This window comes from Thamnophis elegans, chromosome 1 (assembly GCF_009769535.1).
Source record: "Thamnophis elegans isolate rThaEle1 chromosome 1, rThaEle1.pri, whole genome shotgun sequence".
Taxonomy (NCBI): domain Eukaryota; kingdom Metazoa; phylum Chordata; class Lepidosauria; order Squamata; family Colubridae; genus Thamnophis; species Thamnophis elegans.
Genome location: NC_045541.1, coordinates 176764592 through 176787446, shown reverse-complemented (window position 1 = coordinate 176787446; position 22855 = coordinate 176764592). Strand labels below are relative to the sequence as shown.

General features: G+C 46.3%; 1 protein-coding gene across 3 annotated transcripts in view; it reads right to left on the bottom strand.

Annotated features, from left to right (window-relative positions):
- LOC116514163 (transducin-like enhancer protein 1) overlaps window positions 1-22855 on the bottom strand; it is an 88992-nt gene that overhangs the window by 1281 nt on the left and 64856 nt on the right. For all 3 annotated transcript variants that reach the window (XM_032225670.1, XM_032225749.1, XM_032225830.1), the window contains 8 exons: window positions 17872-18004; window positions 13952-14133; window positions 13788-13867; window positions 12493-12742; window positions 11285-11532; window positions 9568-9715; window positions 8733-8883; window positions 5923-5999 (listed from right to left, as the gene is read on the bottom strand). In XM_032225670.1, the coding sequence (XP_032081561.1) occupies window positions 5923-5999; window positions 8733-8883; window positions 9568-9715; window positions 11285-11532; window positions 12493-12742; window positions 13788-13867; window positions 13952-14133; window positions 17872-18004 (1269 nt within the window). The remainder of the gene's footprint in view (window positions 1-5922; window positions 6000-8732; window positions 8884-9567; window positions 9716-11284; window positions 11533-12492; window positions 12743-13787; window positions 13868-13951; window positions 14134-17871; window positions 18005-22855) is intronic.

Genomic DNA, 22855 nt, shown 5'->3' with positions numbered 1-22855 from the left:
CTCCTGGCCAAGTTCTGCAGAGATCGGCCTGGCAGCTCTCCAAGCCAGATAAGGTCTGTGACTGTAAATCCTCCCTTGAAAGACTTGGCTGGATGTGAATGAGTAGAATTCACAGTCAATTAATAAAAAGGGTTTTTTTTTGTCAGGACAAGGAGTTCGCTTCATGCTCTCGGGAAGCCTCGGTCAGAACATTGACTTATGACCAAAATTGTCTGAAATGGTATAGGGCAGTGATGGCTAACCCTTTTGCCACCGCCTGCCAAAAGCGGGGGGGGGGGGGAGAAGCACAGGCGGGTGTTCCCATGCCCGTAATTCTATGCGCACGACACACACACACACCCCTGCGCATGCACGCGTGACTCCCGCCCTCCCCCCGCTTTTGGTGCGCGATGGACCTGTTTTTCACCCTCCCCAGGCTTCAGAAGCTTTCTAGGAGCCTGGGGAGGGTGAAAACAGCCTCCCCCCAACCCGGAGGCTTCCCTGAAGCCTCCGGAGGACGAAAAACAACTCAACATGCACACTGGAAATTTGGGAACAGACCGAAGCCTCCGGAGGAAGAAAAATGGCAGAAGTCAGCTGGCCAATGCACTGGAGCTGACAGGGCAACGCCTCGAGTGCCCTAACAAATGGCATGTGTGCCATAGGCTCTCCATCATGAATATAGGGTTTCTTGCTCAATCTAAGGGTTGGATTAGAACAGGGGTCTCCAACTTTGGCCACTTTAAGACTTGTGGGCTTCAACTCCCACAATTCCTCAGCCAGCTTTGCTTTGCTGAAGTCCACAAGTCTTAAAAGTGGCCAAGGTTGGAGAGCCCTGGTCTAGATGACCTCCAAGGTCCCTTCCGCCTCGGTTATTCTAATTCCAACGATTGAGCCCGACATTCCTGTTGCTAAGCAAGACAGTTTGTTAAGTGAGGTTGGCTCCATTTCTACCAGCTTCCCTGCCACGACGGACGTTAAGCGAATCCCCGCGACGGTTAAATTAGTAACGGGGTTGTTAAGCGAATCTGGCTTCTTTCATTGACTTGGCTTGTCCGAAGGTCGCAAAAGCGGATTATATGACACGGCATTTCAAGCCCTTGACTTACTCGCTTAGTGACCATTTCAAGTGACAGCAGCGCTGAAAAAAAAGGGACTCATGACCCTTGCAGCATTCGCACAGTCCCGTGTTCAAAACTCAAGACGCTTGGCAAGTCCTCATAGTTATGACAGCTGCAGGGTCCTGGGGTCACATGATTTCCCCCCTTTTGCAAACTTCTGAGAAGCAAAGGGAATGGGGAAGCCAGATTCACTTAACCCTGTGGCTAACTTAACAACTGCAGTGATTCACTTAACGACTGTGGCAAGAAAGGTAGTAAAATGGGGCAGAATTCACTTAACAACTGCCTCACTCATCTACAGGAATTTTGGGCTTTGGTGGTCATAAATCAAGGAGTATCTGTAGCCCATGGGTTATAATTAATGTTTTTTTGCCCAAACTGGCATGGACTTCTGGATTTTGGCAAAACACACCATAGTAAACAGGGGGTTTGCTTAACAACCTTGGATTCACTTAACAACCGTAATGATTCAGTTAATGCACCGCTATAAAAAAAAATGTTTGTTCACACGATGACCTGCTTTACAAGTGCCAAGACTTGTGACTGTAATGGGCAGGCTCCATTACGTTCGTAACTTGAGGACTATCTATAGGTATTGCGTTCCTCGCAGCTGCCCTTATGTATCGGCACAGCATACGTGCTGATCCAAATTATTATGATTTTGTGTCTTTTCCTGTTCTGCAGTATCTTGTCTCATGTGGAGATGGCTCTGCTTACTCCTCATCACAATGAAGATTCACAGAAAGATGTTTTTAAAATCGTTTTCCAAGTTTTGCTAATATGGAATTCCTTCCTTTCTTCTTCCCTCCCTCCTTCTTTCCTATTCCTTCTTTCTGTCTTCTCTCCTTCCCTCTGCTCTTCCTTTTTCCTTTCTTCCTTCTACCCCACCCCTCCCTCTACCTTTCTGTTTTTTCCTTCCTTTTCTCCCTCCCTCACTTTCTTTCCCATTCCTTCCTCCCTCTTTTCCTATTCCTTCTTTCTATCTTCCCTCCCTTCTTCTACTCTTCCTTTTTCCTTCCTTCCTTCTATCCCCATCTCTTCATTCTGTTTTTTTCTTTCCTTTTCTCCCACCCTCCCTCCCTTTCTTTCCTATTCCTTCCTTCCTTCTCCCCACCCTCCCTTCTTTCCCATTCCTTCCTTCCTTCTTCCCTCCCTCTACTTTTCTTCCTCTTTTTCCTTCTTCCTTCTACCCCCACCCTCCCTCTACTCTTCCTTCTGTTTTTTCCTTCTTTCCTTTTCTCTGACCCTCCCTCCCTTTCTTTCCCATTCCTTCCTTCTTTCTTCCCTCCTTCCCTCTTCTTCTTCTTTTCCTCTTTTTTCCTTCTTTCCTTTTCTCTGACCCTCCCTCCCTTTCTTTCCCATTCCTTCATTCCTTCTTTCTTCCCTCCTTCCCTCTTCTTCTTCTCTTCCTCTTTTTCCTTCTTCCTTTCACCCCCACCCTCCCTCTCCTCTTCCTTCTGTTTTTTTCCTTCCTTCCCACCCACCCACTCACATGATAGGGTTAATATTTTGACTTTTCACCCAGTTCTCTTCTGCATATTAACAGACGATTTCCCTTAATATGAAGATCTATTTCCCCATCGGTCAATATCAGCAAAACTCACAATTAGTGGAAACATTGGGGGGGGGGGGGGTTGACCTTGATTCCAAAGGTGGTTGTGCTTTTTTGTTAGATGCAAAACAATTTTGTTTAGGCCATTTTTTTGCAATGTCTTTTGTTCTCTTCCTGCCCTGAATAACTCGAGTAAACAAATTGAGGGCATTGGAAGTCGTTCCTGCAATCCAACTGGTGGTTTAAGAGACTCTCCAGCTAACCTTCTCGTAGCCTTTGATGCCATCCGATTTTACAAGAATTATCACCACCATCCTACCCCAAAAAATACAGCTAAGTCCTCAACTTATGACCACCATTGAGCCCAAAACGTACGTTGCTAACTGAGACATTTGTGAAATGAGTTTTGTCCCAACTTGCGACTTTTCTTGCTGCCTTTCTTAAGTGAATCACTGCAGCTGTTAAGTGAGTCACATGGTTGTTAAATGAATCTGGTTTCCCCCTTGACTTTGCTTGTCAGAAGGTCGCAAAAGGGGATCACGTGACCCCGGGACACTACAACCGTCATAACTACGAGACAACTACGAGTAAATCAGGTGACAGTGGGGATGCTGCAACAGCCATAAGTGTGAAAAAGAGTCATAAGCCTTTCTTTTTCAGTGCCATTGTAACTTCAAACGGTCAGTAAATGGACAGTTGTAAGTCGAGGACTACCTGTAGCTAGTGGAATGGAATAGAGTAAGAATAGAATAATCGAATAGAATAAGAATAATACAACAGAATAGAATGAATAAGGAATAAGACTAGACTAGAAGAATAGAATAAGAATTAGAATAAAATAAGAATAGAATAGAAGAGGAGGAGGAAGAGAAGAGGGGGGAGGAAAAAGGGAAGGAAGAAAAGCAACGGAGGAGGGAGAGAGGAGGACAGAAAGGAAAAGGAGGAAAAGGAAGAGGAGGAAGGAGAAGAAAAGGAAGTAAAGAAACAGAGGAGGAAGAGGGAGAGAAAGATGAATAGGAGGAAAAGACAAATGGAAGAGGAGGAATTAGGAGAAGTGGAGGTGGAGGAGGATAAAGAGAAGGAAGAATAGAAGCATGGGAGGAGGAAGAGGCAGAGCAGGAGAAAGAGAAGAATAAGAGAAAAATGGAAGAGGAGGAAGAGAAAGAAGAGGAGGAAGAAGGGAGAAGGAAGGAGGAGGAGGAGAAGAGGAAAGGGAAGAAGAATAGGAGCAGGAAGAGGGGAAAAGAGGAGGAAGAAGAAAAATAGAGGAAGAGAGAGGAAAGGAGAATTATGAGCAAAAAAAAACAACATTCCCATTCCACGGATGTAAAATTATCTTATTGGACACTTCCTACAGGTAGTCCTCGGCTTGCAACCATTCATTTAGCGACTGTTCAAAGTTACAACAGTGCTGAAAAAAGTGGCATGGCCATTTTTTCAGAGTTATAACCTTTTGTAGCCTCCTTATGGTCCCGAGATCAAAACTCAGGTGTTTGGCTACGGATTCGTACTTATGACGGTAGCAGGATCCCGGGGGGTCATGTGATTCCCCTTTTGCGACCTTTTAGCTTTTTTAATCAATAAAACAAGTGCGAGCACCACAAAATTGAGTTTTTCGTGAGCAGTGATGTGACCCTCCCACTTTCCAATTCCCAGGATAAAAATGTAGAAGATTATATATCCAATTTCAATTGAGTTTATGAAAGTCGTAGACCAGAACAAATAAAAACACCCAGTAAATATACAATTAAAAACTCCAGTAGAAGATAATAAATGACAATTGAAACCTGTGATAAAATCCAGCCTGTCAATTATACATGGTGTACCTATATTAAAGTTCCAATTTACGGGATAAAATGTAGAAGATTAATAGAATAGAATAGGAATAAGACTGCAATAGAATAGAATAGCAGTTAGACTTATATGCCGCTTCATAGGGCTTTCAGCCCTCTCTAAGCGGTTTACAGAGTCAGCATATTGCCCCCAACAACAATCCGGGTCCTCATTTTACCCACCTCGGAAGGATGGAAGGCTGAGTCAACCCTGAACCGGTGAGATTTGAACAGACGAACTGCAGAACTGCAGTCAGCTGAAGTAGCCTGCAGTGCTGCATTTAACCACTGCGCCACCTCGGCTCTGTAGGAAAGTGCCGTGGAGTGGAAGGGAATAGAGAATGGAATAGAGTAGAATAGAATAATAGAGTTGGAAGGGACCTTGGAGGTCCTCTAGTCCACCCCCCTGCTCAAGCAGGAAACTCTATATCCGTGATGGCGAATCTATGGCACACGTGTCACAGGTGGCATGCGGAGCCAAATCCACTGGCACACGAACTGGAATCTGTGATAAAATCCAGTCTGTCAATTATACAAGGTGTATCTATACTAAAGTTCCAATTTACGGGATAAAATGTAGAAGATTAATAGAATAGAATAGGAATAAGAATGGAATAGAATAGAATAGGAATGTGGAGTGGAGCAGAAGGGAAGGGAATAGAGAATGGAATAGAGTAGAATAGAATAACAGAGTTGGAAGGGATCTTGGAGGTCTTCTAGTCCACCCCCCAGCTCAAGCAGGAAACTCTATCCGTGATGGTGAATCTATGGCACATGTGTCACAGGTGGCCTGCGGAGCCAAATCCACTGGCACACGAGCTGTCAGCTCTAGTGCGCATGTGCCAGCTGGTTTTCGGCCTTCCGAAGGGCTGGGGGAGGCCGTTTTCTCCCTCCCCAGCCTTCAGGAAAGCCTCCGGAGCCGGGTGAAAAACGGGCCCAATGGACCAACCAGAATATTGGAAAAAAATTCGTTTCTGGCTTCCAAAGGACTGCTGGGAGAGGCGGTTTTCACCCTCCCCAGGTTTCAGGAAAGCGTTCGGAGCCTGGAGAAGGTGGAAAACTGGCCTAACATGGTTCTGGTTTTGGCATGTTGGGTCTCTTTTTGGCCCTCCCCAGGCCCCGGAGGCTTTCCTGAAGCCTGGGAGGGATGGAAATTGCCTCCCCTGGAGGAAATAGCAAGCTCAGCTTTGAGGCAAGCAGTGTAGCACGCGTGGAGGGGGGGCACACATGTGGGGATGCGCTTTGCATTATGGGTGCCGGGACACACAGACATATTCTATACCAGTGTTTCTCAACCTTGGCTGTGCTGGCTGGGGGATTCTGGGAGTTGAAGTCCACAGGACTTAAAGTCGCCAAGGTTGAGAAACACTGCTCTATACCATTCCAGACAAATGCTTGCCCAATCTCCAAACCAGTGTTGAAGCTTTCACAACCTTACCTGGAATATGCTGGCTCCGTAAGGGGTCCGCCAGGCATTTAGCAGATTGTCCTTCCCGGTGCTGACAAACCATTTCCCTGTATAGGAGAGAAACAGAATCAAGCTTGTGGGTCTCTTCGAGGTCGGATCCTGGCCAGCTTTTGCCAACCTGAGACCAACTCCGTTAGGGAGTTTGTTTGAAACTCGCTATTCAATGGTTCTGGGTAACCCGAGGGCAATGGGCAATAAAATCCTTCAGTTAGAGCAGTGTTTTGCAAATTCTGCCATTTTAAGACAAGTGGACTTCCAACTCCCAGAAGTCCATTTGTCTAGAATAGAATAGAATAGAATAATAGAATAGAATAAGAATAATAGAATAGAATAATAGAATAGAATAATAGAATAGAATAATAGAATAGAATAAGAATAATAGAATAAGAATAATAGAATAGAATAAGAATAATAGAATAGAATAGAATAAGAATAATAGAATAGAATAGAATAAGGAATAAGACTGGACTAGAAGAATAGAATAAGAATAGGATAGGATAGAATAGAAAAAAGAAGAAAAAAATGAGTGAAATGGAATGTAATAGAATAGATTAAGAAGAGAATAATCGAATAGAATAATCGAATAGAATAGAATAAGGAATAAGATTAGACTAGAAGAATAGAATAAGAATTAGATTAGAACAGAATAGGATAGGATAGGATAGAAAAAAGAAGGAAAAAAATGAGTGGAATGGAATAGAATAGAATAATCGAATAGAATAAGAAAAATACAACAGAATAGAGTGAATAAGGAATAAGACTAGACTAGAAGAATAGAATAAGAATTAGAATAAAATAAGAATAGAATAGGATAGGATAGAAAAAAGAAGAAGAAATGAGTGAAATGGAATGGAATGGAATAGAATAAGAATGGAATAATAAAATAGAATAAATAGAATAAGGAATAAGACTAGACTAGAAGAATAGAATAAGAATTAGAATAAAATAAGAATAGAATAGAATAGGATAGGGTAGAATAGAAAAAAGAAGAAAAGAAGAAAAAAATGAGTGGAATGGAATGGAATAGATTAGAACAAGAATAATAGAATAGAATAAGGAGTAAGGCTAGACTAGAAGAACAGAATATGAATTAGAATAAAATTAGAATAGAATAGAATAGAATAGGATAGGATAGAAAAAAGAAGGAAAAAAATGAGTGGAGTGGAATGGAATAAAATAAGAATAGAATAATTGAATCGAATAGAATAAGAATAATACATCAGAATAGAATAGAATAAGGAATACGATTAGACTAGAAGAATAGAATAAGAATTAGAATAAAATAAGAATAGAATAGAATAGGATAGAATAGAAAAAAGAAGAAAAATGAGTGGAATGGAATGGAATAGAACAAAAATAGAATAATAGAATAGAATAGAATAAGAATAATTCTCTATTGTCCAAGTGTGATTGGACACACAAAGGACTTGTCTTTGGTGCAGATGCTCTCTGTGTACATAAGGAGAATAAGAATACATTCATCAAGAATAAAAGATACAACACTTAATGATAGTCATAGGATACTAAATAAGCAATCAAAACCATACTAGGAAACTAAATAAAACAATACAAAAGGTAAAGATGCAAGCAACATGGTACTAGTCATAAATGAAGAGGAAGTAAAGAGGAGATAGATAATGTGAAGGACGAGAAGAAGAATAGTAATATATATCTTGTTGAAAAATGAAGGAATAACATTTTTGTTTGAATGTATGATGTACAAGGACAATAACGAACATAAGCATACTTGAGGGAATGATTGGTGGGATTATACATAATTGAAAATAGTGATAGTGATGAGCCAAGGTGGCGCAGTGGTTAAATGCAGCACTGCAGGCTACTGCTAGATCAGCAGGTCAGCGGTTCAAATCTCACTGGCTCAGGGTTGACTCAGCCTTCCATCCTTCCGAGGTGGGTAAAATGAGGACCCAGATTGTTGGGGGCAATATGCTGACTCTCTGTAAACCGCTTAGAGAGGCCTGAAAGGCCTATGAAGCGGTATATAAGTCTACTGCTATATCTAAATATAAACAGTTGGCAAATTCTTTTATACTCTAAAAATATTCAGGATGGGATAAGTGATTACATAAAGGTACATTGTTATTAAACAGACAATCAAGAATGTAAGGGAATTGAAAAGAAAGAAATATTAATCATAACTGAATATGTTGTACAATGAAAGTGAGGTATCTAGTTATATTAGAGGGAAAATCTGTGATTGTATATGTAATTGAGAATATGGATGCAAAAACACTTGTAACCAAACAATATGCTATATGTAATGGATGAGAATTTTTTAACGCTGTTTTTTTATGATTTAAAAAAAAGAATAGTAATACAGCCTTAGTAAATATTTTTACTATTTGTGGGAATTAGTTGTTTAGCAGAGTGATGGCATTTGGGGGGGGGGGACTGTCCTTGTGCTAGTTATAGCAATAGCAGTTAGACTTATATACCGCTTCATAGGGCTTTCAGCCCTCTCTAAGCGGTTTACAGAGTCAGCATATTGCCCCCAACAACAATCGGGGTCCTCATTTTACCCACCTCGGAAGGATGGAAGGCTGAGTCAACCCTGAGCCGGTGAGATTTGAACAGCCGAACTGCAGAACTGCAGTCAGCTGAAGTAGCCTGCAGTGCTGCATTTAACCACTGCGCCACCTCGGCTCTGTAGGTGGTTGTTCTGGTGTGCAGTCGTTTTGAGGGCAGAAGTGGAAAAACACGGAGGGAGGGCATCTTCCCGCAGAAACAGGCATGCCAAGGGTGAAAGGAGTGAAACCCACCACAGGAAGCGAACTTCAGGGAGAGGACGCAGCTCTCGTGAAGGTGCAGCTGGTACTTCTCCGATTTGGTCACGTGGAGGATTTCCACGTTGCTGCTCTCCATCCCCACGGCCAGCCACTCCCCCGTGGGGCAGTAGCCCAGGGAGAAGATCTGGAGAGAGAGGAGGAAAAAGATGGGAGACTTGCAACCCGAGCAGAGGAAAGGGGAAACGGAAACTAAAAGCGGCCCCAAATTTCAGTCCGAAGTTCCTAGTCCTCATGAGGACCAAAGCTTAATGAGGTGACCAAAAGCCAGATAAAAGGCAGGGTGGTTTTTTATGAGAGACAAAGTTAACAAGAGCAGAAAGACGGCAGAAGGCTGTCCTTCACTTACAACAATCCATTTAGTGACCGTTCTAAGTTACAACGGCATTGGGAAAAAAAAGTGACTTCTGACCGTTTTCACAATTAGGATTGTTGTGGCATCCTCAGGTGCTACAGGATTTACATTCAGATGATAAGACAACTGGTTCATATTTATGACAGTTGCGGTGTCCTGGGGTCACGCGATCCCCTTTTGCGACCTTTTGACAAGCAAAGTCAACGGGGAATTCGCTTAACAACCGTGTTACTAATTTAACAACTGCAGTGATTCACTTAGCAACTGTGGCAAGAAAATGGGTCAAATCTCACTTAAGAAATTTCTCACAGCCACGGAAATTCTGTGGTCGCAAGTTGAGGATTATCTGTATTTTGCAGACTTTCTGACATGAAATACCACAAGTCCCCAATGATGTAACTGGGCCATCCCTCTGAGCTCCCCAACCTGGTTTTCCCCTCCTTGCTCCCAGCTGACCTGAGAACTGAAGTCGTGTTGCTGCAGCTGCCGGCCTTCGCGGAGGTCCCAGCACCGGACGGTATTGTCCAAACCGCCGGTCCAGAGTTTGGTGCCATCGTTGGAAATGTCAATGCAACTCGCCCCGTCCGTGTGACCCTGGAACTGTCTGGAGGGAGAGGAGAATAAGTGGAGGGGGAGAAGACAAAGGAGGAAGAAGAGGAGAAGAGGGAGAAGGAAAAAGGGAAGGAAGAAAAGAAGCAAGGGAGGAGGGAGAGAGGAGGACAGAAAGGAAGAGGAGGAAAAGGAAGAGGAGGAAGGAGAAGAAAAGGAAGTAAAGAAACACGGGAGGAAGAGGGAGAGAAAGATGAATAGGAGGATGGAAGAGGAGGAATTAGGAGAAGAGGAGGTAGAGGAGGACAAAGAGAAGGAAGGATAGAAGCATGGGAGGAGGAAGAGAGGAGGAGGAAGAGGCAGAGCAGGAGAAAGAGAAGAATAAGAGAAAAATGGAAGAGGAGGAAGAAGGAGAAGGAAGGAGGAGGAGAAGAAGAGGAAAGGGAAGAAGAATAGGAGCAGGAAGAGAAGGAAGAAGGAAAAAGAAGAGGAGGAAGAAGAAGAGAAGAAAAATGGAGGAAGAGAAAGGAAAGGAGATTCATGAGCAAAAAAAAAAAAAAAATACATTCCCATTCCACGGATGTAAAATTATCTTCAGAAACTCATTTTACCAAACTCATACAAGCTCCTAGTCCTTATGGACCTGAAAGTGTACCCAAGTGCATTTCACAGCCATGCCTGCTAGAAATACCCAAACTAGAAAGAAATCGTCAGTATCGGAGACACCCTATAAATAATTGGCATCTTTTGGAAGATTGATTGTTTGTTGTGTTATGGAACTATTTTGTACGTTCCCATGCGTTCCCTTTTCGCTGATACAATCCAGAAATATGGAAGTAATTCAGTTAACCCCTTTTGTTTAATTGCAACATTAAATTCAACTTCTGCCCAGTTGTTGTGGCCCATTGGTGGCCAGCGGAGCTGGCAGCGGATTCGGACAGTGAGGAGGTTGGGAGGGAAGAGGGGCCAGCCCTGGAGTCTGGGGAAGGCTCTGACGAGGGCTCTGTGTTGGAGGCAGAGAGGGGGCCACGGCCGTCCGACAGTTATCAGCTGCCTTCGGAGTCAGACATCAGTGAGGCAGAAGAACAGCGGGAGCCTGTTCCCCATGTGCGCATGCACAGAGATGCCAGAAGACAAGAACAACTAAGAAAGCAGGGTCGACTTAGGAGTAAAGCCACACCTTGGAGGTGATTGGCCCCTCTCACAGAAAACAAAAGAGGAGCGAATGGGGAGGGGGCTTTTGCAGGAAACCATTCATTCCTTCGGTCGGTTAAAGAGTGGAAAGTTCTGTTTGTGACTATAAGACTCTATGCTAAGTGTTGCCTTGCCCCGCGTTTGGAAACTAGTTATCTGGCAGCTCTCCAAGCGAGATAAGGTTCGTGTTGATAAATATTCCTTGGAAAGACTGTTTGCCAAGCCTTGCGGTCGTGTAAATAAAAGGGGTTTTGATGGGACCAAGACTCTGCTTCTTGCTTTTTAAGGAAGCCTGGGTCAGAACTCTGTTTTGTTTTAAGGTGAGGTGAGGACAGGACAGCCAAAGCCTATGACCAGTAGAAGCCCGGAGTTGGTGCTCCCCCGTGCCAAGAGGTCACGGCAGCCCCTCGGCCCAGACGAGAGTCCTTACCGAACCAGGGTTTGGTTCTGCAGATCCCAGACCACGATGTTGCCGTCGCTGCAGCAGGAGAAGCAGACTTTGGCGTCAGGGCTGATGGCCAGAGCGTAGCAGGCCGGGGCGGAGGAGGTCAGCTCGGCCTTGATCCGGGGCGTGGGGGCTGCCAAGTCCCAGATGGACAAGGTGCTGGCCTCGCCCCCAACGATGAGGCTGTGGCCGTCGGGAAGAAGCTTGCAGGATCGAATGTAGTTATCTCGATTCTGGAGAGGGGGAGGGGGTAGAAAAGAGGAAAATCAGGAAAAGGGAAGAACGGCATTCCCGTCCCTTGCGAGGGGCGGCGTTGGGGCCCCCACCAATTTGCTCTCTGGGAAAAGATTCCCTTCCTCCTTTCTTGAGAATCTGAGGGGATTGCAAAAGAAAAGTTCCCAGCTCCTTCAGCGACGATGGAAAGCAGGAGGAAAGGGAGGGGAGCCAGACGTAGGAAGAAGAGAGAGACCAACTTTAAATCTAGATGCCAGCGTGAAGAATTGATGCTATAAAACACCATAAGCGTTTCTGGGGGGAGGCTGAGCTTTGCGCAGAGAGATTTAAAGCTAGGGAAATAGCCGGGGTGGGAGGGTTTCCTTTCAGTTGATTACTATAGGAAGGAAGGAAGGAAGGAAGGAAGGAAAGAAAGAAAAATGAAAATGGAAGGAAGGAAAAATGAAAATGGAAGGAAGGAAGGAACAGGAAGAAAGGAAAAATAAGAGAAGGAAGGAAAAATAAAAGGAAGAAAGGAAAAATAAGAGAAGGAAGGAAGGAAAAATAAGAAAAGGAAGGAAGGAGATGGGGGACAACAAACAAGGAGGGAGGGAGGGAGAAGGAGGGAGGAAAAGAAGGAGATTGGGGACAGGAAGGAAGGAAGGAAGAAAGGGAAGGAAGAAGGAAGGAAGAAGGAAGGAAGATAGACAAAGAAAGAAGGAGAGAAGAGAGAGGGAGCAAAGGAAGATGGAAGGTAAGAGAAGAGAGAAGGAAGGAAGGAATGAAAGAGAAGAAGGGAAAGGAAGGAGGGAAGGAACGGGGAGAAGTGAATGAATGAATGAAGGCAGGAAGGAAGGAAGGAAAGATGGGGAAGGGAAGAGATAGAAAGGAGAAGGAGGGAGAAGCATCATCATAAAATCCAGCCAGCCCCAACGCTTTGCACCCGGCCATTCATTCCGGGAGGCTCCCGCTTGGCTTACCAGGCAGTCCAGCTGAGCCACGGGAGTCTTGGTGCCCGGCTGCCCCACATCCCAGACCTTGACGCAGCCTTTGCCCCCCGTGTAGACGTGCTGGGTGGAATTGCTGATGGTGACGGCACAGACCACCTCGCCGTGGGAGAGCGTGTGGAGCTGGCGGGCGTGGCGTGGGATGCCGGAGCCGATCAGGGCGTCGGGAGGGAAGGGCACCGGCTGCATTTGCCCGTCAGCGCTCACGTGGAAGGAATAGGCTCTGGGTGGGAGGACAGAGAAGGCTCACTTACACAGGCAGCCCACGAAGGGCCCCAGGGAACAGGGCCGCTCGAGTGGCTGCAATCGACCAACATCTGGAAGGCAAGATCAGATGTTAAGCCCAGCTCTCGGAAGCTTTGAACTGCTGGCCTTGTTGCTATTCCACTCTTTTGAGAGTCTCAGCTCTTGCTATTTCTCTTTATTTTGGATCTCCCCCTCCCCCACACATTAAGAGCAGTTTAATAGCAGCTGGATGGGTGAAGGAAGGGAGGGAAGGAAAGAAGGAAGAAAAGAGGGAAGGGAAGAAAAGAGGGAAAGAAAGAGAAGGGAAGAGGGAAAGCAAAGAAAAGGAAGGGAAGGAAAAAGGGAAGGGAAGAAAAGGGAAAGAAAGAGAAGGGAAGAGGAAAAGCAAAGAAAGAGAAGAGAGAAAGGAAAGGAAGAGAAAAGTAAAGGAAGGAAAGTGGGAAAGAAAGAGAAGAGAAGAGAGAAAAGAAAGGATGAGGGAAAGGAAGGGAAGAGAAAAAGCAAAGAAAGGGAAGAGAAAGGAAGAAAAGGAAAAAGGGAAGGGAAGAAAGAGGGAAAGAGAAGAGGGAAAGGAAGGGAAGGAAAAAGGGAAGGGAAGAAAAGAGGGAAATAAAGAGAAGGGAAGAGGGAAAGGAAGGGAAGGGAGGAAAAGAGGGAAAGAAAGAGAAGGGAAAAGGGAAAGCAAAGAAAGGGAAGAGAAAAGAAGAGAGAAAGGAAAGGAAGAGGGAAACGGAGGGAAGGGAAGAGGGAAGGGAAGAAAAGAGGGAAAGAAATAAGGGAAGAGGAAAAGCAAAGAAAGGGAAGAGAAAGGAAGAGGGTAAGGAAGGGAAGGAAAAGGAAGGAAAGAGGGAAAGGAAGGGAAGGAGACAAAGGAAGGGGGAAGGAAAGGAAAGAAAGAGAGAAGGAAAGAAGGGAACTTTTTGCCATGCATTATGTCCAGGACCACCATCCCAGAGGGGGGCAGGGGGCAGACCCCTGCGCTCTCAAAGGGGGAACATGGCTGAGCTCCTGCACACACTTACGGCTTGGAAGAAGACATGCTGGCTTGCATCCCCGCCGAAAGGCTGGAAGCCCTCAAATGCACGTGGGGATCATAAGCTACCTAGAAGGACAGAGGAACTCTGGTTAATACCAGGGAAGCCCACCCACCCCTCCCCTGCAAGGGGGCTTCTCCCCACAGACTCACCAAGGGGGAACGCCCGTAGCTTCCCGTCCCCACAACGGCGGCCCCGTTCAGCTGGGGGGAGACCAGGTGCAGCCCGGCGTAGGCTCCGGTGCCCACCATGTCGCCGTTGACTGAAACGTGGGCGACGTTAAAAGCAGCTTGATAGGAGCTCTGGACGGTAAGCGGATTCCGAAGGCTCAAAGCTGAAACCGAAAGAGAAGATTCTCTGGTTCATTTCCCCCAATTGCTTCAAATTCACCCCGTTTTTCAGTCTTAGCAACTGTATGGACTGAAATTCCCAAGATTCCCCAGTCAGTCAGAGGAATTCTGGGAGTTGAAGTCCACAGATTGAATGAAGAATTCTGGGAATTGAAGGTCACTGATCTGAGTTGAGGAATTCTGGGAGTTGAAATCCACAGATCTGGGCTGAGGAGTTCTGGGAATTGAAGTCCACAGATCTGGGTTGAGGAATTCTGGGAATTTAAGTCCACAGATCTGGGTTGAGGAATTCTGGGTGTTGAAGTCCACAGATCTGGGCTGAGGAATTCTGGGTGTTGAAGTCCACAGATCTGGGCTGAGGAATTCTGGGAATTTAAGTCCACAGATCTAGAGTGAGGAATTCTGGGTGTTGAAGTCCACAGATATGGGCTGAGGAATTCTGGGAACTGAAGTCCACTGATCTGGGTTGAGGAATTCTGGGTGTTGAAGTCCACAGATATGGGCTGAGGAATTCTGGGAGTTTAAGCCCACAGATCTGGGTTGAGAAATTCTGGAAGTTGAAGTCCATACATAGATCTGGGTTGAGAAATTCTGGGAATTGAAGTCCACAGATCTGGGTTGAGGAATTCTGGGAATTGAAGTCCACAGATATGGGTTGAGGAATTCTGGAAGTTGAAGTCCACAGATCTGGGCTGAGGAATTCTGGGAGTTGAAGTCCATAGATCTGGGCTGAGGAATTCTGGGAATTTAAGTCCACAGATCTGGGCTGAGGAATTCTGGGAACTGAAGTCCACTGATCTGGGCTGAGGAATTCTGGGTGTTGAAGTCCACAGATCTAGAGTGAGGAATTCTGGGAGTTGAAGTCCACAGATCTGGGTTGAGAAATTCTGGGAGTTGAAGTCCACAGATCTGGGTTGAGGAATTCTGGGAATTGAAGTCCATAGATCTGGGCTGAGGAATTATGGGCGTTGAAGTCCACACCTCTTTAAAGTTGCTGGAGCTGAGAAATACGGTCTTAAAAGCAGGCCTGCATTTCAATTTAACTCCCCTTTCTCTCTCTCTCTCACACCTCTCTCTCAGGCCCAACCTTAAAAAATGAGTAAGCTGCGAGTTACACACTCTAAGCCAATTAACATTCTGGCCAGCCACTGTAGCCTGCTAGTAATTTTTATGAGCTTATTGACAGGGGTGCTTTAAAACTGTCCCTTCATCAGTTTTGCCTCTTCCTTCAGCTAACCTTGGCCCTCCATTTTATTTTATTTGTTTTACTGCCTTCTTAACAGCCTTACGGTGGTGACTTCCTGCCACAAATGCTTCCCCCACCACCACACACACACAAAAAGCCTCCTTGCAACTCTTCTTTTGTTAATCCAATGGGAATTGCTTCAAGTTTCTAGTCCTTATGATGAACGCAGACATTTGTGAAACAGGACCAGGACAATTTCTCAATACTGGCTTGTTTTTAAAACGATTAAAAGGACAATAGAAAACTGAAGCCTTTAGTCCATACAGCAAAAAGAATTCAGAAATTTGATTAACTAATCTTTCATGTGCTGGGAAACCTTTTTCTCACTATTTTTTGGAGTTCTCCAGACTTCAGATTATTATTATTATTATTTGCCTCCAAAAATACATTTTTTTTCTTCACCCAGGGGTAGTATAGAAATTTGCCCTCTTTTTGTGAGATTTGTTATACTGCTGACTCCACAACTATTCATGACTCATTCCGGCTTCTTAAGGCTTCACACAGCAATCATAGCTTAATTTTAAATAAAAGTTTCAAAAACTGAAGAGAGAGAGAAAGGGTGAGGTAGGTAGGAGACATTCCTGATCCTAAAATTTTGCATTGTTTTTTCATCAGGGACTCTATTACCAATCCCCAGCCCGCAGTTAGAAAACTAGTAAGTGTGTGCTAATTTTCTCAATGCTGGGAGTTGTTCCTACCTAGGCTTCCTGAAAAGGCATAAATCTCAAACTTAGTCCCCCCCCCAAAAAAAACTCTTTTATTTAGACGGCTGTGAATTATGGTCATTCACAGCCCGTAATGATCCACAAACATTCTGTGAAGATCCCGACAGATGCCTGCTCGAATTGACAAGAACCGACCTTTATCTCCCAGAGACCTAATTGCCAATTACCCTATTTTTTCAGACTATAAGACGCACCGGTGTATAAGACACACCAAGATTTCGACAAGGTAAGGGGGAAAAAAGGTTTTTTTTCTTCCCCGGCCCCCAGGGACACTCTGTAGGATTCAGCAGGGCTGGAGGAAAGCAAAAACACCCCCATTTTTCACCAAAATGGGGGCATTTTCCCCTTCCCCCCCAGCCCCGCTGAAGCCCGCAGAGTGCTTCTGAGGGGTGGGGGAAGGCAAACACCCCCCTGTTTTGGTGAAAAGCGACCCGTTATTTTGCCCATTTTTCACAAAAATGAGATCGTGTGTGTGTGTGTGTGTGTGTGTCGGGAGGCCAAAAATGGCTGTATTCAGTGTATAAGACACACCAAGATTTCCACGCTCTTTTAGGGGAGGAAAAATGCGTCCAAAAAATATGGTAGTATAGCACAGAGTCAAACAGGAGGTCTCAGAGCTTGAACCGGCTAGATGAACTAATCGCTTCCTGCAAAGGCTCACTGTCCATTTGTTCCTCTTTTATGTCTTATGGGAGGGGCCAATCATCTCCAAGCCTTACTCCCGAGTCACCCTTTTTGTCTTAATTGCTCTTGCCTTCTGGCAGTTCTGTGCATGCGCACACTGGGAACAGGCTCACACTGTTCTTCTGGCCTTGCTGACGTCAGCACATAACTACCAGATGGCCCCGGCCCCCTCTCGGCCTCCGATGCAAAGCCTTCTTCCGAGCCTTCCCTAGATTCCAAGATTGGCCCATGTTCCTCCCCAACCTCCTCACTGTCTGACTCTGGGGCCAACTCCTCAGGCTGCCGATGGACCACCACAGGAGAGGCCTAAAAAATGTAGCAAGATGCAATCTCCCCAGTGGTGGGTTCCGGATTCCGTTGCAACCGGTATGTTGCAACGGGGCCCGGCGTCCACCACATGAATGCACGGAGCGCGAGCATGCGTCCTACCCTCCAGTGACGCCTCCGTGAGCCTCCGCAAGGCTCCAGCTGCTCGGTGAAGCGTCATGCGTGGAAGCGCCAAAGAGTTCAAATACAGGTAAGGACGATGGGCGGGCAGATGGGCTCGCCGGAGCACCGTACCGGAACGGTACCCAGTGCTCCGGGCAAGCTCCGGTACGCCCGTACCGGGGTGTTCCGCCTGCAACCCACCACTGAATCTCCCCCTAAACCTGATTCTATCACTTCCAGCATCCCTTTTCACCATCCTCCTTACCAAGCGACTCCGGGGATGGTGCGGTGGCCTAGAAGTGGAACTCTCGCCTCACAATTTTGTAATTGTAATTTGTAATTTTAATAGATTTGTATGCCGCCCAATCCCGGAGGACTCCGGGCGGTTTACATAAAAGCAATTTAAAAAATATTAAAAAAGATTAAAACACAGAACTCACAAGCAGGAGGCTGTGAGTTCGATCCTGGGTAGAGGCAGGTATTTCTCTCTGGGCACGATGAGAATATATCTGCCAAACAAAACTCCGCATTGGCAACAGGGAACGGCATCCGGCCATTCGAACACTCTGCTAGCTCCATTCAGTTGCCCAGACTCCATCCTGCAAGGGATTATGGGGTCGTTAAATGAAGAGGATTACCGAGTGATTCCACCGTCTGCTTCGTTACTCCTGGACGGAACTGGGAGAGGGTGCCAGAAGATCCGGGCATGGTCCCTTCGCCTTGGGAATTTGGGGTGTTCGACTTCAAACCGGGCGTGACTGCTTTTTCTACCTGCAAAACACTGCTTATTTATTTCCATGGAAATAGAGAATAAAGTAAAATGCTTATTTATTTCTATTTGACACCTTAGCTTTCCATGGGCAACACCGGCCCTCAAAATCATTTGCATTTCTTCCTGTCTGGTTTTTGTTTGTATTTTGTGGTTTTTATAAGAAGCTAAGGATTGGGACCTTACCCAGGATTAGTTGGAACATCAAAAGTGGCTGAATGAACCGATAAACGACGTTGACCAAAATTTACCGCTTTTCTGCATCATCAAACTTGATCAAATGTGTGTGATCAAATTTGAATTGACTGGTCCAGAAGCCGCCCCGGAAGGTCACAAAACGGTGCTCCACTCCAATCATCGCTGGAGGTTGTTTTTCAAGAAGAGACTGGACAGTCCCTTGTCTGAAATGGTACAGGATCTCCTGCTCGAGGAAGGGGTTGGACTAGAAGACCTCTGAGGTCCCTTCCAAGCTGTATTCTGATGGATTGACGGATCATAAGACCCCGGGACACTGCAATTGTTTTAAATATATGCCGGCTGCCCAGCGCCTGAATTTTGATCAAGGGACCATGGGGGATGCTGCAACGGTCGTAAGTGTGAGGACCAGACATAAGTAAAAAAAAAATTAAATACCATTGGGGCTTCGAACGATCATTAAAACAAGGTTTGTAAACTTAGGACCACCTATAACAGAATAGAATAGAATAACACAGTTAGAAGGGACCTTTGAGGTCTTCTAGTCCAACCCCGTTTGGCAGGAAACCCTATACCACTTCAGACAAATGGTTGTCCAATCTCCTCTTAAAAGCCTCCATTACTGGAGCGTCCAAAACTTCTGGAGGCAAGTCGTTCCACTGGTTAATTGTTCTCACTGTCAGAAAACTTCTCCTTAGTTCTAAGTTGCTTCTCTCCTTGATTAGTTTCCACCCATTGCTTCTCTACAATCCCTTAATCATCTTTGTTGCTCTTCTCTGCACTCGTAATAGCAAGAGCACTTAGAATTATATACCATAGTGCTCTAATAGAATAACAGAGTTGGATGGGACCTTGGAGGTCTTCTAGTCCAACCCCCAGCTCAAGCATTCCGTTCCAGATGGAATGGCTATCCAAAAACTCTTCGTGAAAACCTCCAGTGTTGGAGCATTCACAACTTCTGGAGGCAACTTCTGTTCCACCGGTTAATTGTTCCCACTGTTAGAAAACTTCTCCTTAATTCCAGGTGGCTTCCCTCCTTGATTAGTTTCCACCCATTGCTTCTTGTTTTGCCTTCTGGTGCCTTGGAGAATAGTTTGACTCCCTCTTCTTCGGGGCAACCCCTGAGATATTGGAAGACTGCTATCATGTCTCCCCTAGTCCTTCTTTTCATTAAACTAGACATACCCAGTTCCTGCAACCGTTCTTCATATGTTTTAGTCTCCAGTCCCCGAATCCTCTTTGTTGCTCTTCTCTGCACTCTTTCTAAAGTCTCAGTGCTTAAATCTGGCCAGCCTGGAAATAGCAAAGTACTGTCCCACAATGCCTCTGGCAGCCAAAACGGGGTGCGTATCGTGTCCCTCCTGCACGTGGCACCCACAAACCCCGTTTTCAGCCTGGACACAGCCCCTTGCAGCATTCTGCCAGCCCCCCCTCCCTATTTTGGCCTAGCAAAGTGCTGCAGGAGGCATCCATCCCGTCTACCCCCACCCCAGCCGGCCTGCGGAGTTAGAACTACAATGCTGATCTGGCCCTCGAAGAAATCCAGTTTGACACACACACACACCGCAACCTATAAGATAGTGTCTCCATACTGAGAACCACCGCAGACAATTGTGGTCACGCTGTATTGTTGGAACGTGGGCGTTGAGGCGTCCTTGGTAAAATGCTTGGGGAAACGGCCGCGAGAAAAACAGCCTGTTTTTTTCCCCGGCGGTGACCTTGAACGCAGCTTGCGTTCGAAGAAGCCGAACGAAGCTTTTTAATCCTTGCAGCGCAAATCCTCCATTTATCTGCAGAGAGATACCACATGGAGGAATCTGCCTCCCGACCACCATTCATCTCCTAACGCCAGGAAAACAAAGGGCCCTTCTCTGAAACGAAGCCCTGCCTGTTAGAAAGGGTTAAAAAGAAAAAAGAAATAGAATAACAGAGTGGGAAGGGACCTTGGAGGTCTTCTAGTCCAACCCCCTGCTTAGGCAGGAAACCCTACACCACTTCAGACAAATGGATATCCAACATCTTCTTAAAGACTTCCAGTGTTGGGGCATTAAACAACTTCTGGAGGCAACTTCTGCTCCACTGATTCATTGTTCTCACTGTCAGGAAATTTCTCCTTAGTTCTAAGTTGCTTCTCTCCTTGATTAGTTTCCACCCATTGCTTCTTGTCCTTCCCTCAGGTGCCTTGGAGAATAGTTGTGACTCCCTCTTCTTTGTGGCAGCCCCTGAGATATTGGAAGACTGCTGTCATGTCTCCCCTAGTCCTTCTTTCCATTAAACTAGATATGCCCAGTTCCTGCAACCGTTCCTCATATGTTTTAATCTCCAGTCCCCTCATCATATTTGTTGCTCTTCTCTGCAGTCTTTCTAGAGTCTCCACATCTGGGGTGCTGCAGTGTCTGTAGGGATGGGAAATGATCTTAAGTCACTTTTTTCAGTGCTGTTGTAACTTCAAACAGTCCTTAAATGAACCATTGTAAATCGAGGACTACCTGTAGTAGCCCATAAAGAAGAGCTGAGCGACACCTGATTGGGTAAAAAGGAAATTACAACAGCTAGTTGTAAGGCATGGTAGGTAAGATCCAGGGGATGAAAAACGCACAGTAAAATTTGAGTTGTTGCAAAAACAGAACGGAAAGGAAGGGAAAGGAAAGAAAGGGGAGGGAAAAGAGGAAGAGAAAGGAAGGGAAGGGAAAGGAAAGGAAAGAAGGAAAGAAAGGGAAAGGAAAGAAAGGGAAAGGAAAGAAAGAAGGAAAGGAAGGGAAAGGAAAGAAGGAAAGGAAAGGAAGGGAAAGGAAGGAAAAGGAAGGGAAGGGAAAGGAAAGGAAAGAAAGGGAAAGGGAAAGGAAAGAAGGAAAGGAAAGGAAAGGAAAGAAAGGGAAAGGAAAGAAGGGAAGGAAGGGGAAAGAAAGAAGGAAAGGGAAGGAAAGGAAGGGAAAGGGAAGGAAGGGAAGAGAAAAGAAAAGAAAGGGTTAATGAAATGGATGTACTGTGAGAGGAGGGGAGAAGAGGAGAGGAAAGGAAGAGAAAAAGGAAAGGAAAGAGAACAGAGGTCTTCATAAAAGGCTTTCCAGAATTTGGCATTCTCGCCACAGCAAAGCTTCAGTCTTGGACGAAGGACAGGACTTTGGGGGCATCTTGCCAGAGAGGAGGAGGGGGCTGGCCAGGAGAGTTGCAAGGGAGAGGGGTGAGAAGTCAGATATGTCTTCAAATGTGGAAATTCCAGCAGCAGCAGCCGGCTTCCCCAAACTTTCCTGCAGCTGTCGGCGCCACCGTTGCCAAAATCAGGGTCTGGAAAGCCTCCGGGGGCCCCAAGAGAGCCGTTTTGAGGGATGCCTCCCTCCAGCCCTGATGTTGGGGGAGGGATTCTGACAAACCCACATCCCTTCTCTCTTTGCAAGCTAAGTATGGAAGGCCGAGGGAGCAGAAAACAGCTGTTGCCCTTCTCCCGTACTGTGAAATTGGGGCTTTGGGCTCATACAGGCCAGTCCTCGACTTACGACAAGGCGTCGAGTGGCCGTTCCAAGTTACAACGGGACTGACAAAAGTGCCGTCAGAACTTCAAAAGGTCGCTAAATGCACTGTTGCATTTAATTTTTAAAATGTTAAAATGATTAAAATGTTTTGTGGGGCTCTAAGCATTGTGCCTTGTTTTGTCCTAATGGATAAATTGATATCCGGTCACCAGCTGGCTTGATTTGACGGCCTCACTTGGATCTAGATCGGGGATGGCGAACCCGTGGCATGGGTGCCACAGGTGCCACGCGGAGCCATTTGTCAGGGCACACGAGGCCTTGCCCTGTCAGCTGACTTCAGCCTTTTTTTTGAGGTCATTTTTTGCCCTCCCCAGGCTCCAGAGGCTTTATAGGAGCCTGGGGAGGGCGAAAACAGTCTCCCCCCCCCGCCCCCGGAGGCTCTCCAGAGGTTTCAAGAACTTCCCTTCCAGGGAGGGGGCAGGGGGGGCTGTTTTCACTTTTCCCAGGCTCCTATAAAGTCTCTAGAGCAGTGATTCTCAACCTGTGGGTCGGGACCCCTTTGGGGGTCGAACTGCCCTTTCACAGGGGTGGCCTAAGACCATCGGAAAACACATATTTTATGGTTGGGGGCAGGGGTGGGTTTCTCGCCCCGTTCCAACCGGTTCGGTTGGAACGGGGCCGGCGGCGTCCTCGTGCACACGCGCGGTGCACGCATGCGTACTAGCGCCTGTGCGATGCTCCAGCTGCTCCTGGAGGATCGCACAGGCGCTGTATGCGTCCTGCGCATGCGTGGAAGCGCAGAGCTCATCAAAACCGGGTAAGGAGCGCGGGCAGGTGGGTGGGCCCTTCGCCGTTCCCGGAAGTTACTTACTTCCGGGTTCGCCGACCAACCGGTTCGCAGGGACCGCCGCGAACCGGTTGAAACCCACCCCTGGTTGGGGGTCACCACAACATGAGGAACTGTATTAAAGGGTCACGGCATTGGGAAGGTTGAGAACTACTGCTCTAGAGCCTGGGGAGGGCGAAAAAAGCATGCAAAAAATGGGGGGTTCGCGCTGGTCATGCGCGCTGGGGTTCGCGCATTGAATTATGGGTGTGGCACGCCCGCACACGGCTCCCACCCTGCACTCTCCCCCTGCTTTTAGCACGCGAGCCAAGAAAAGTTTCGCCATCACTGTTCTAGGT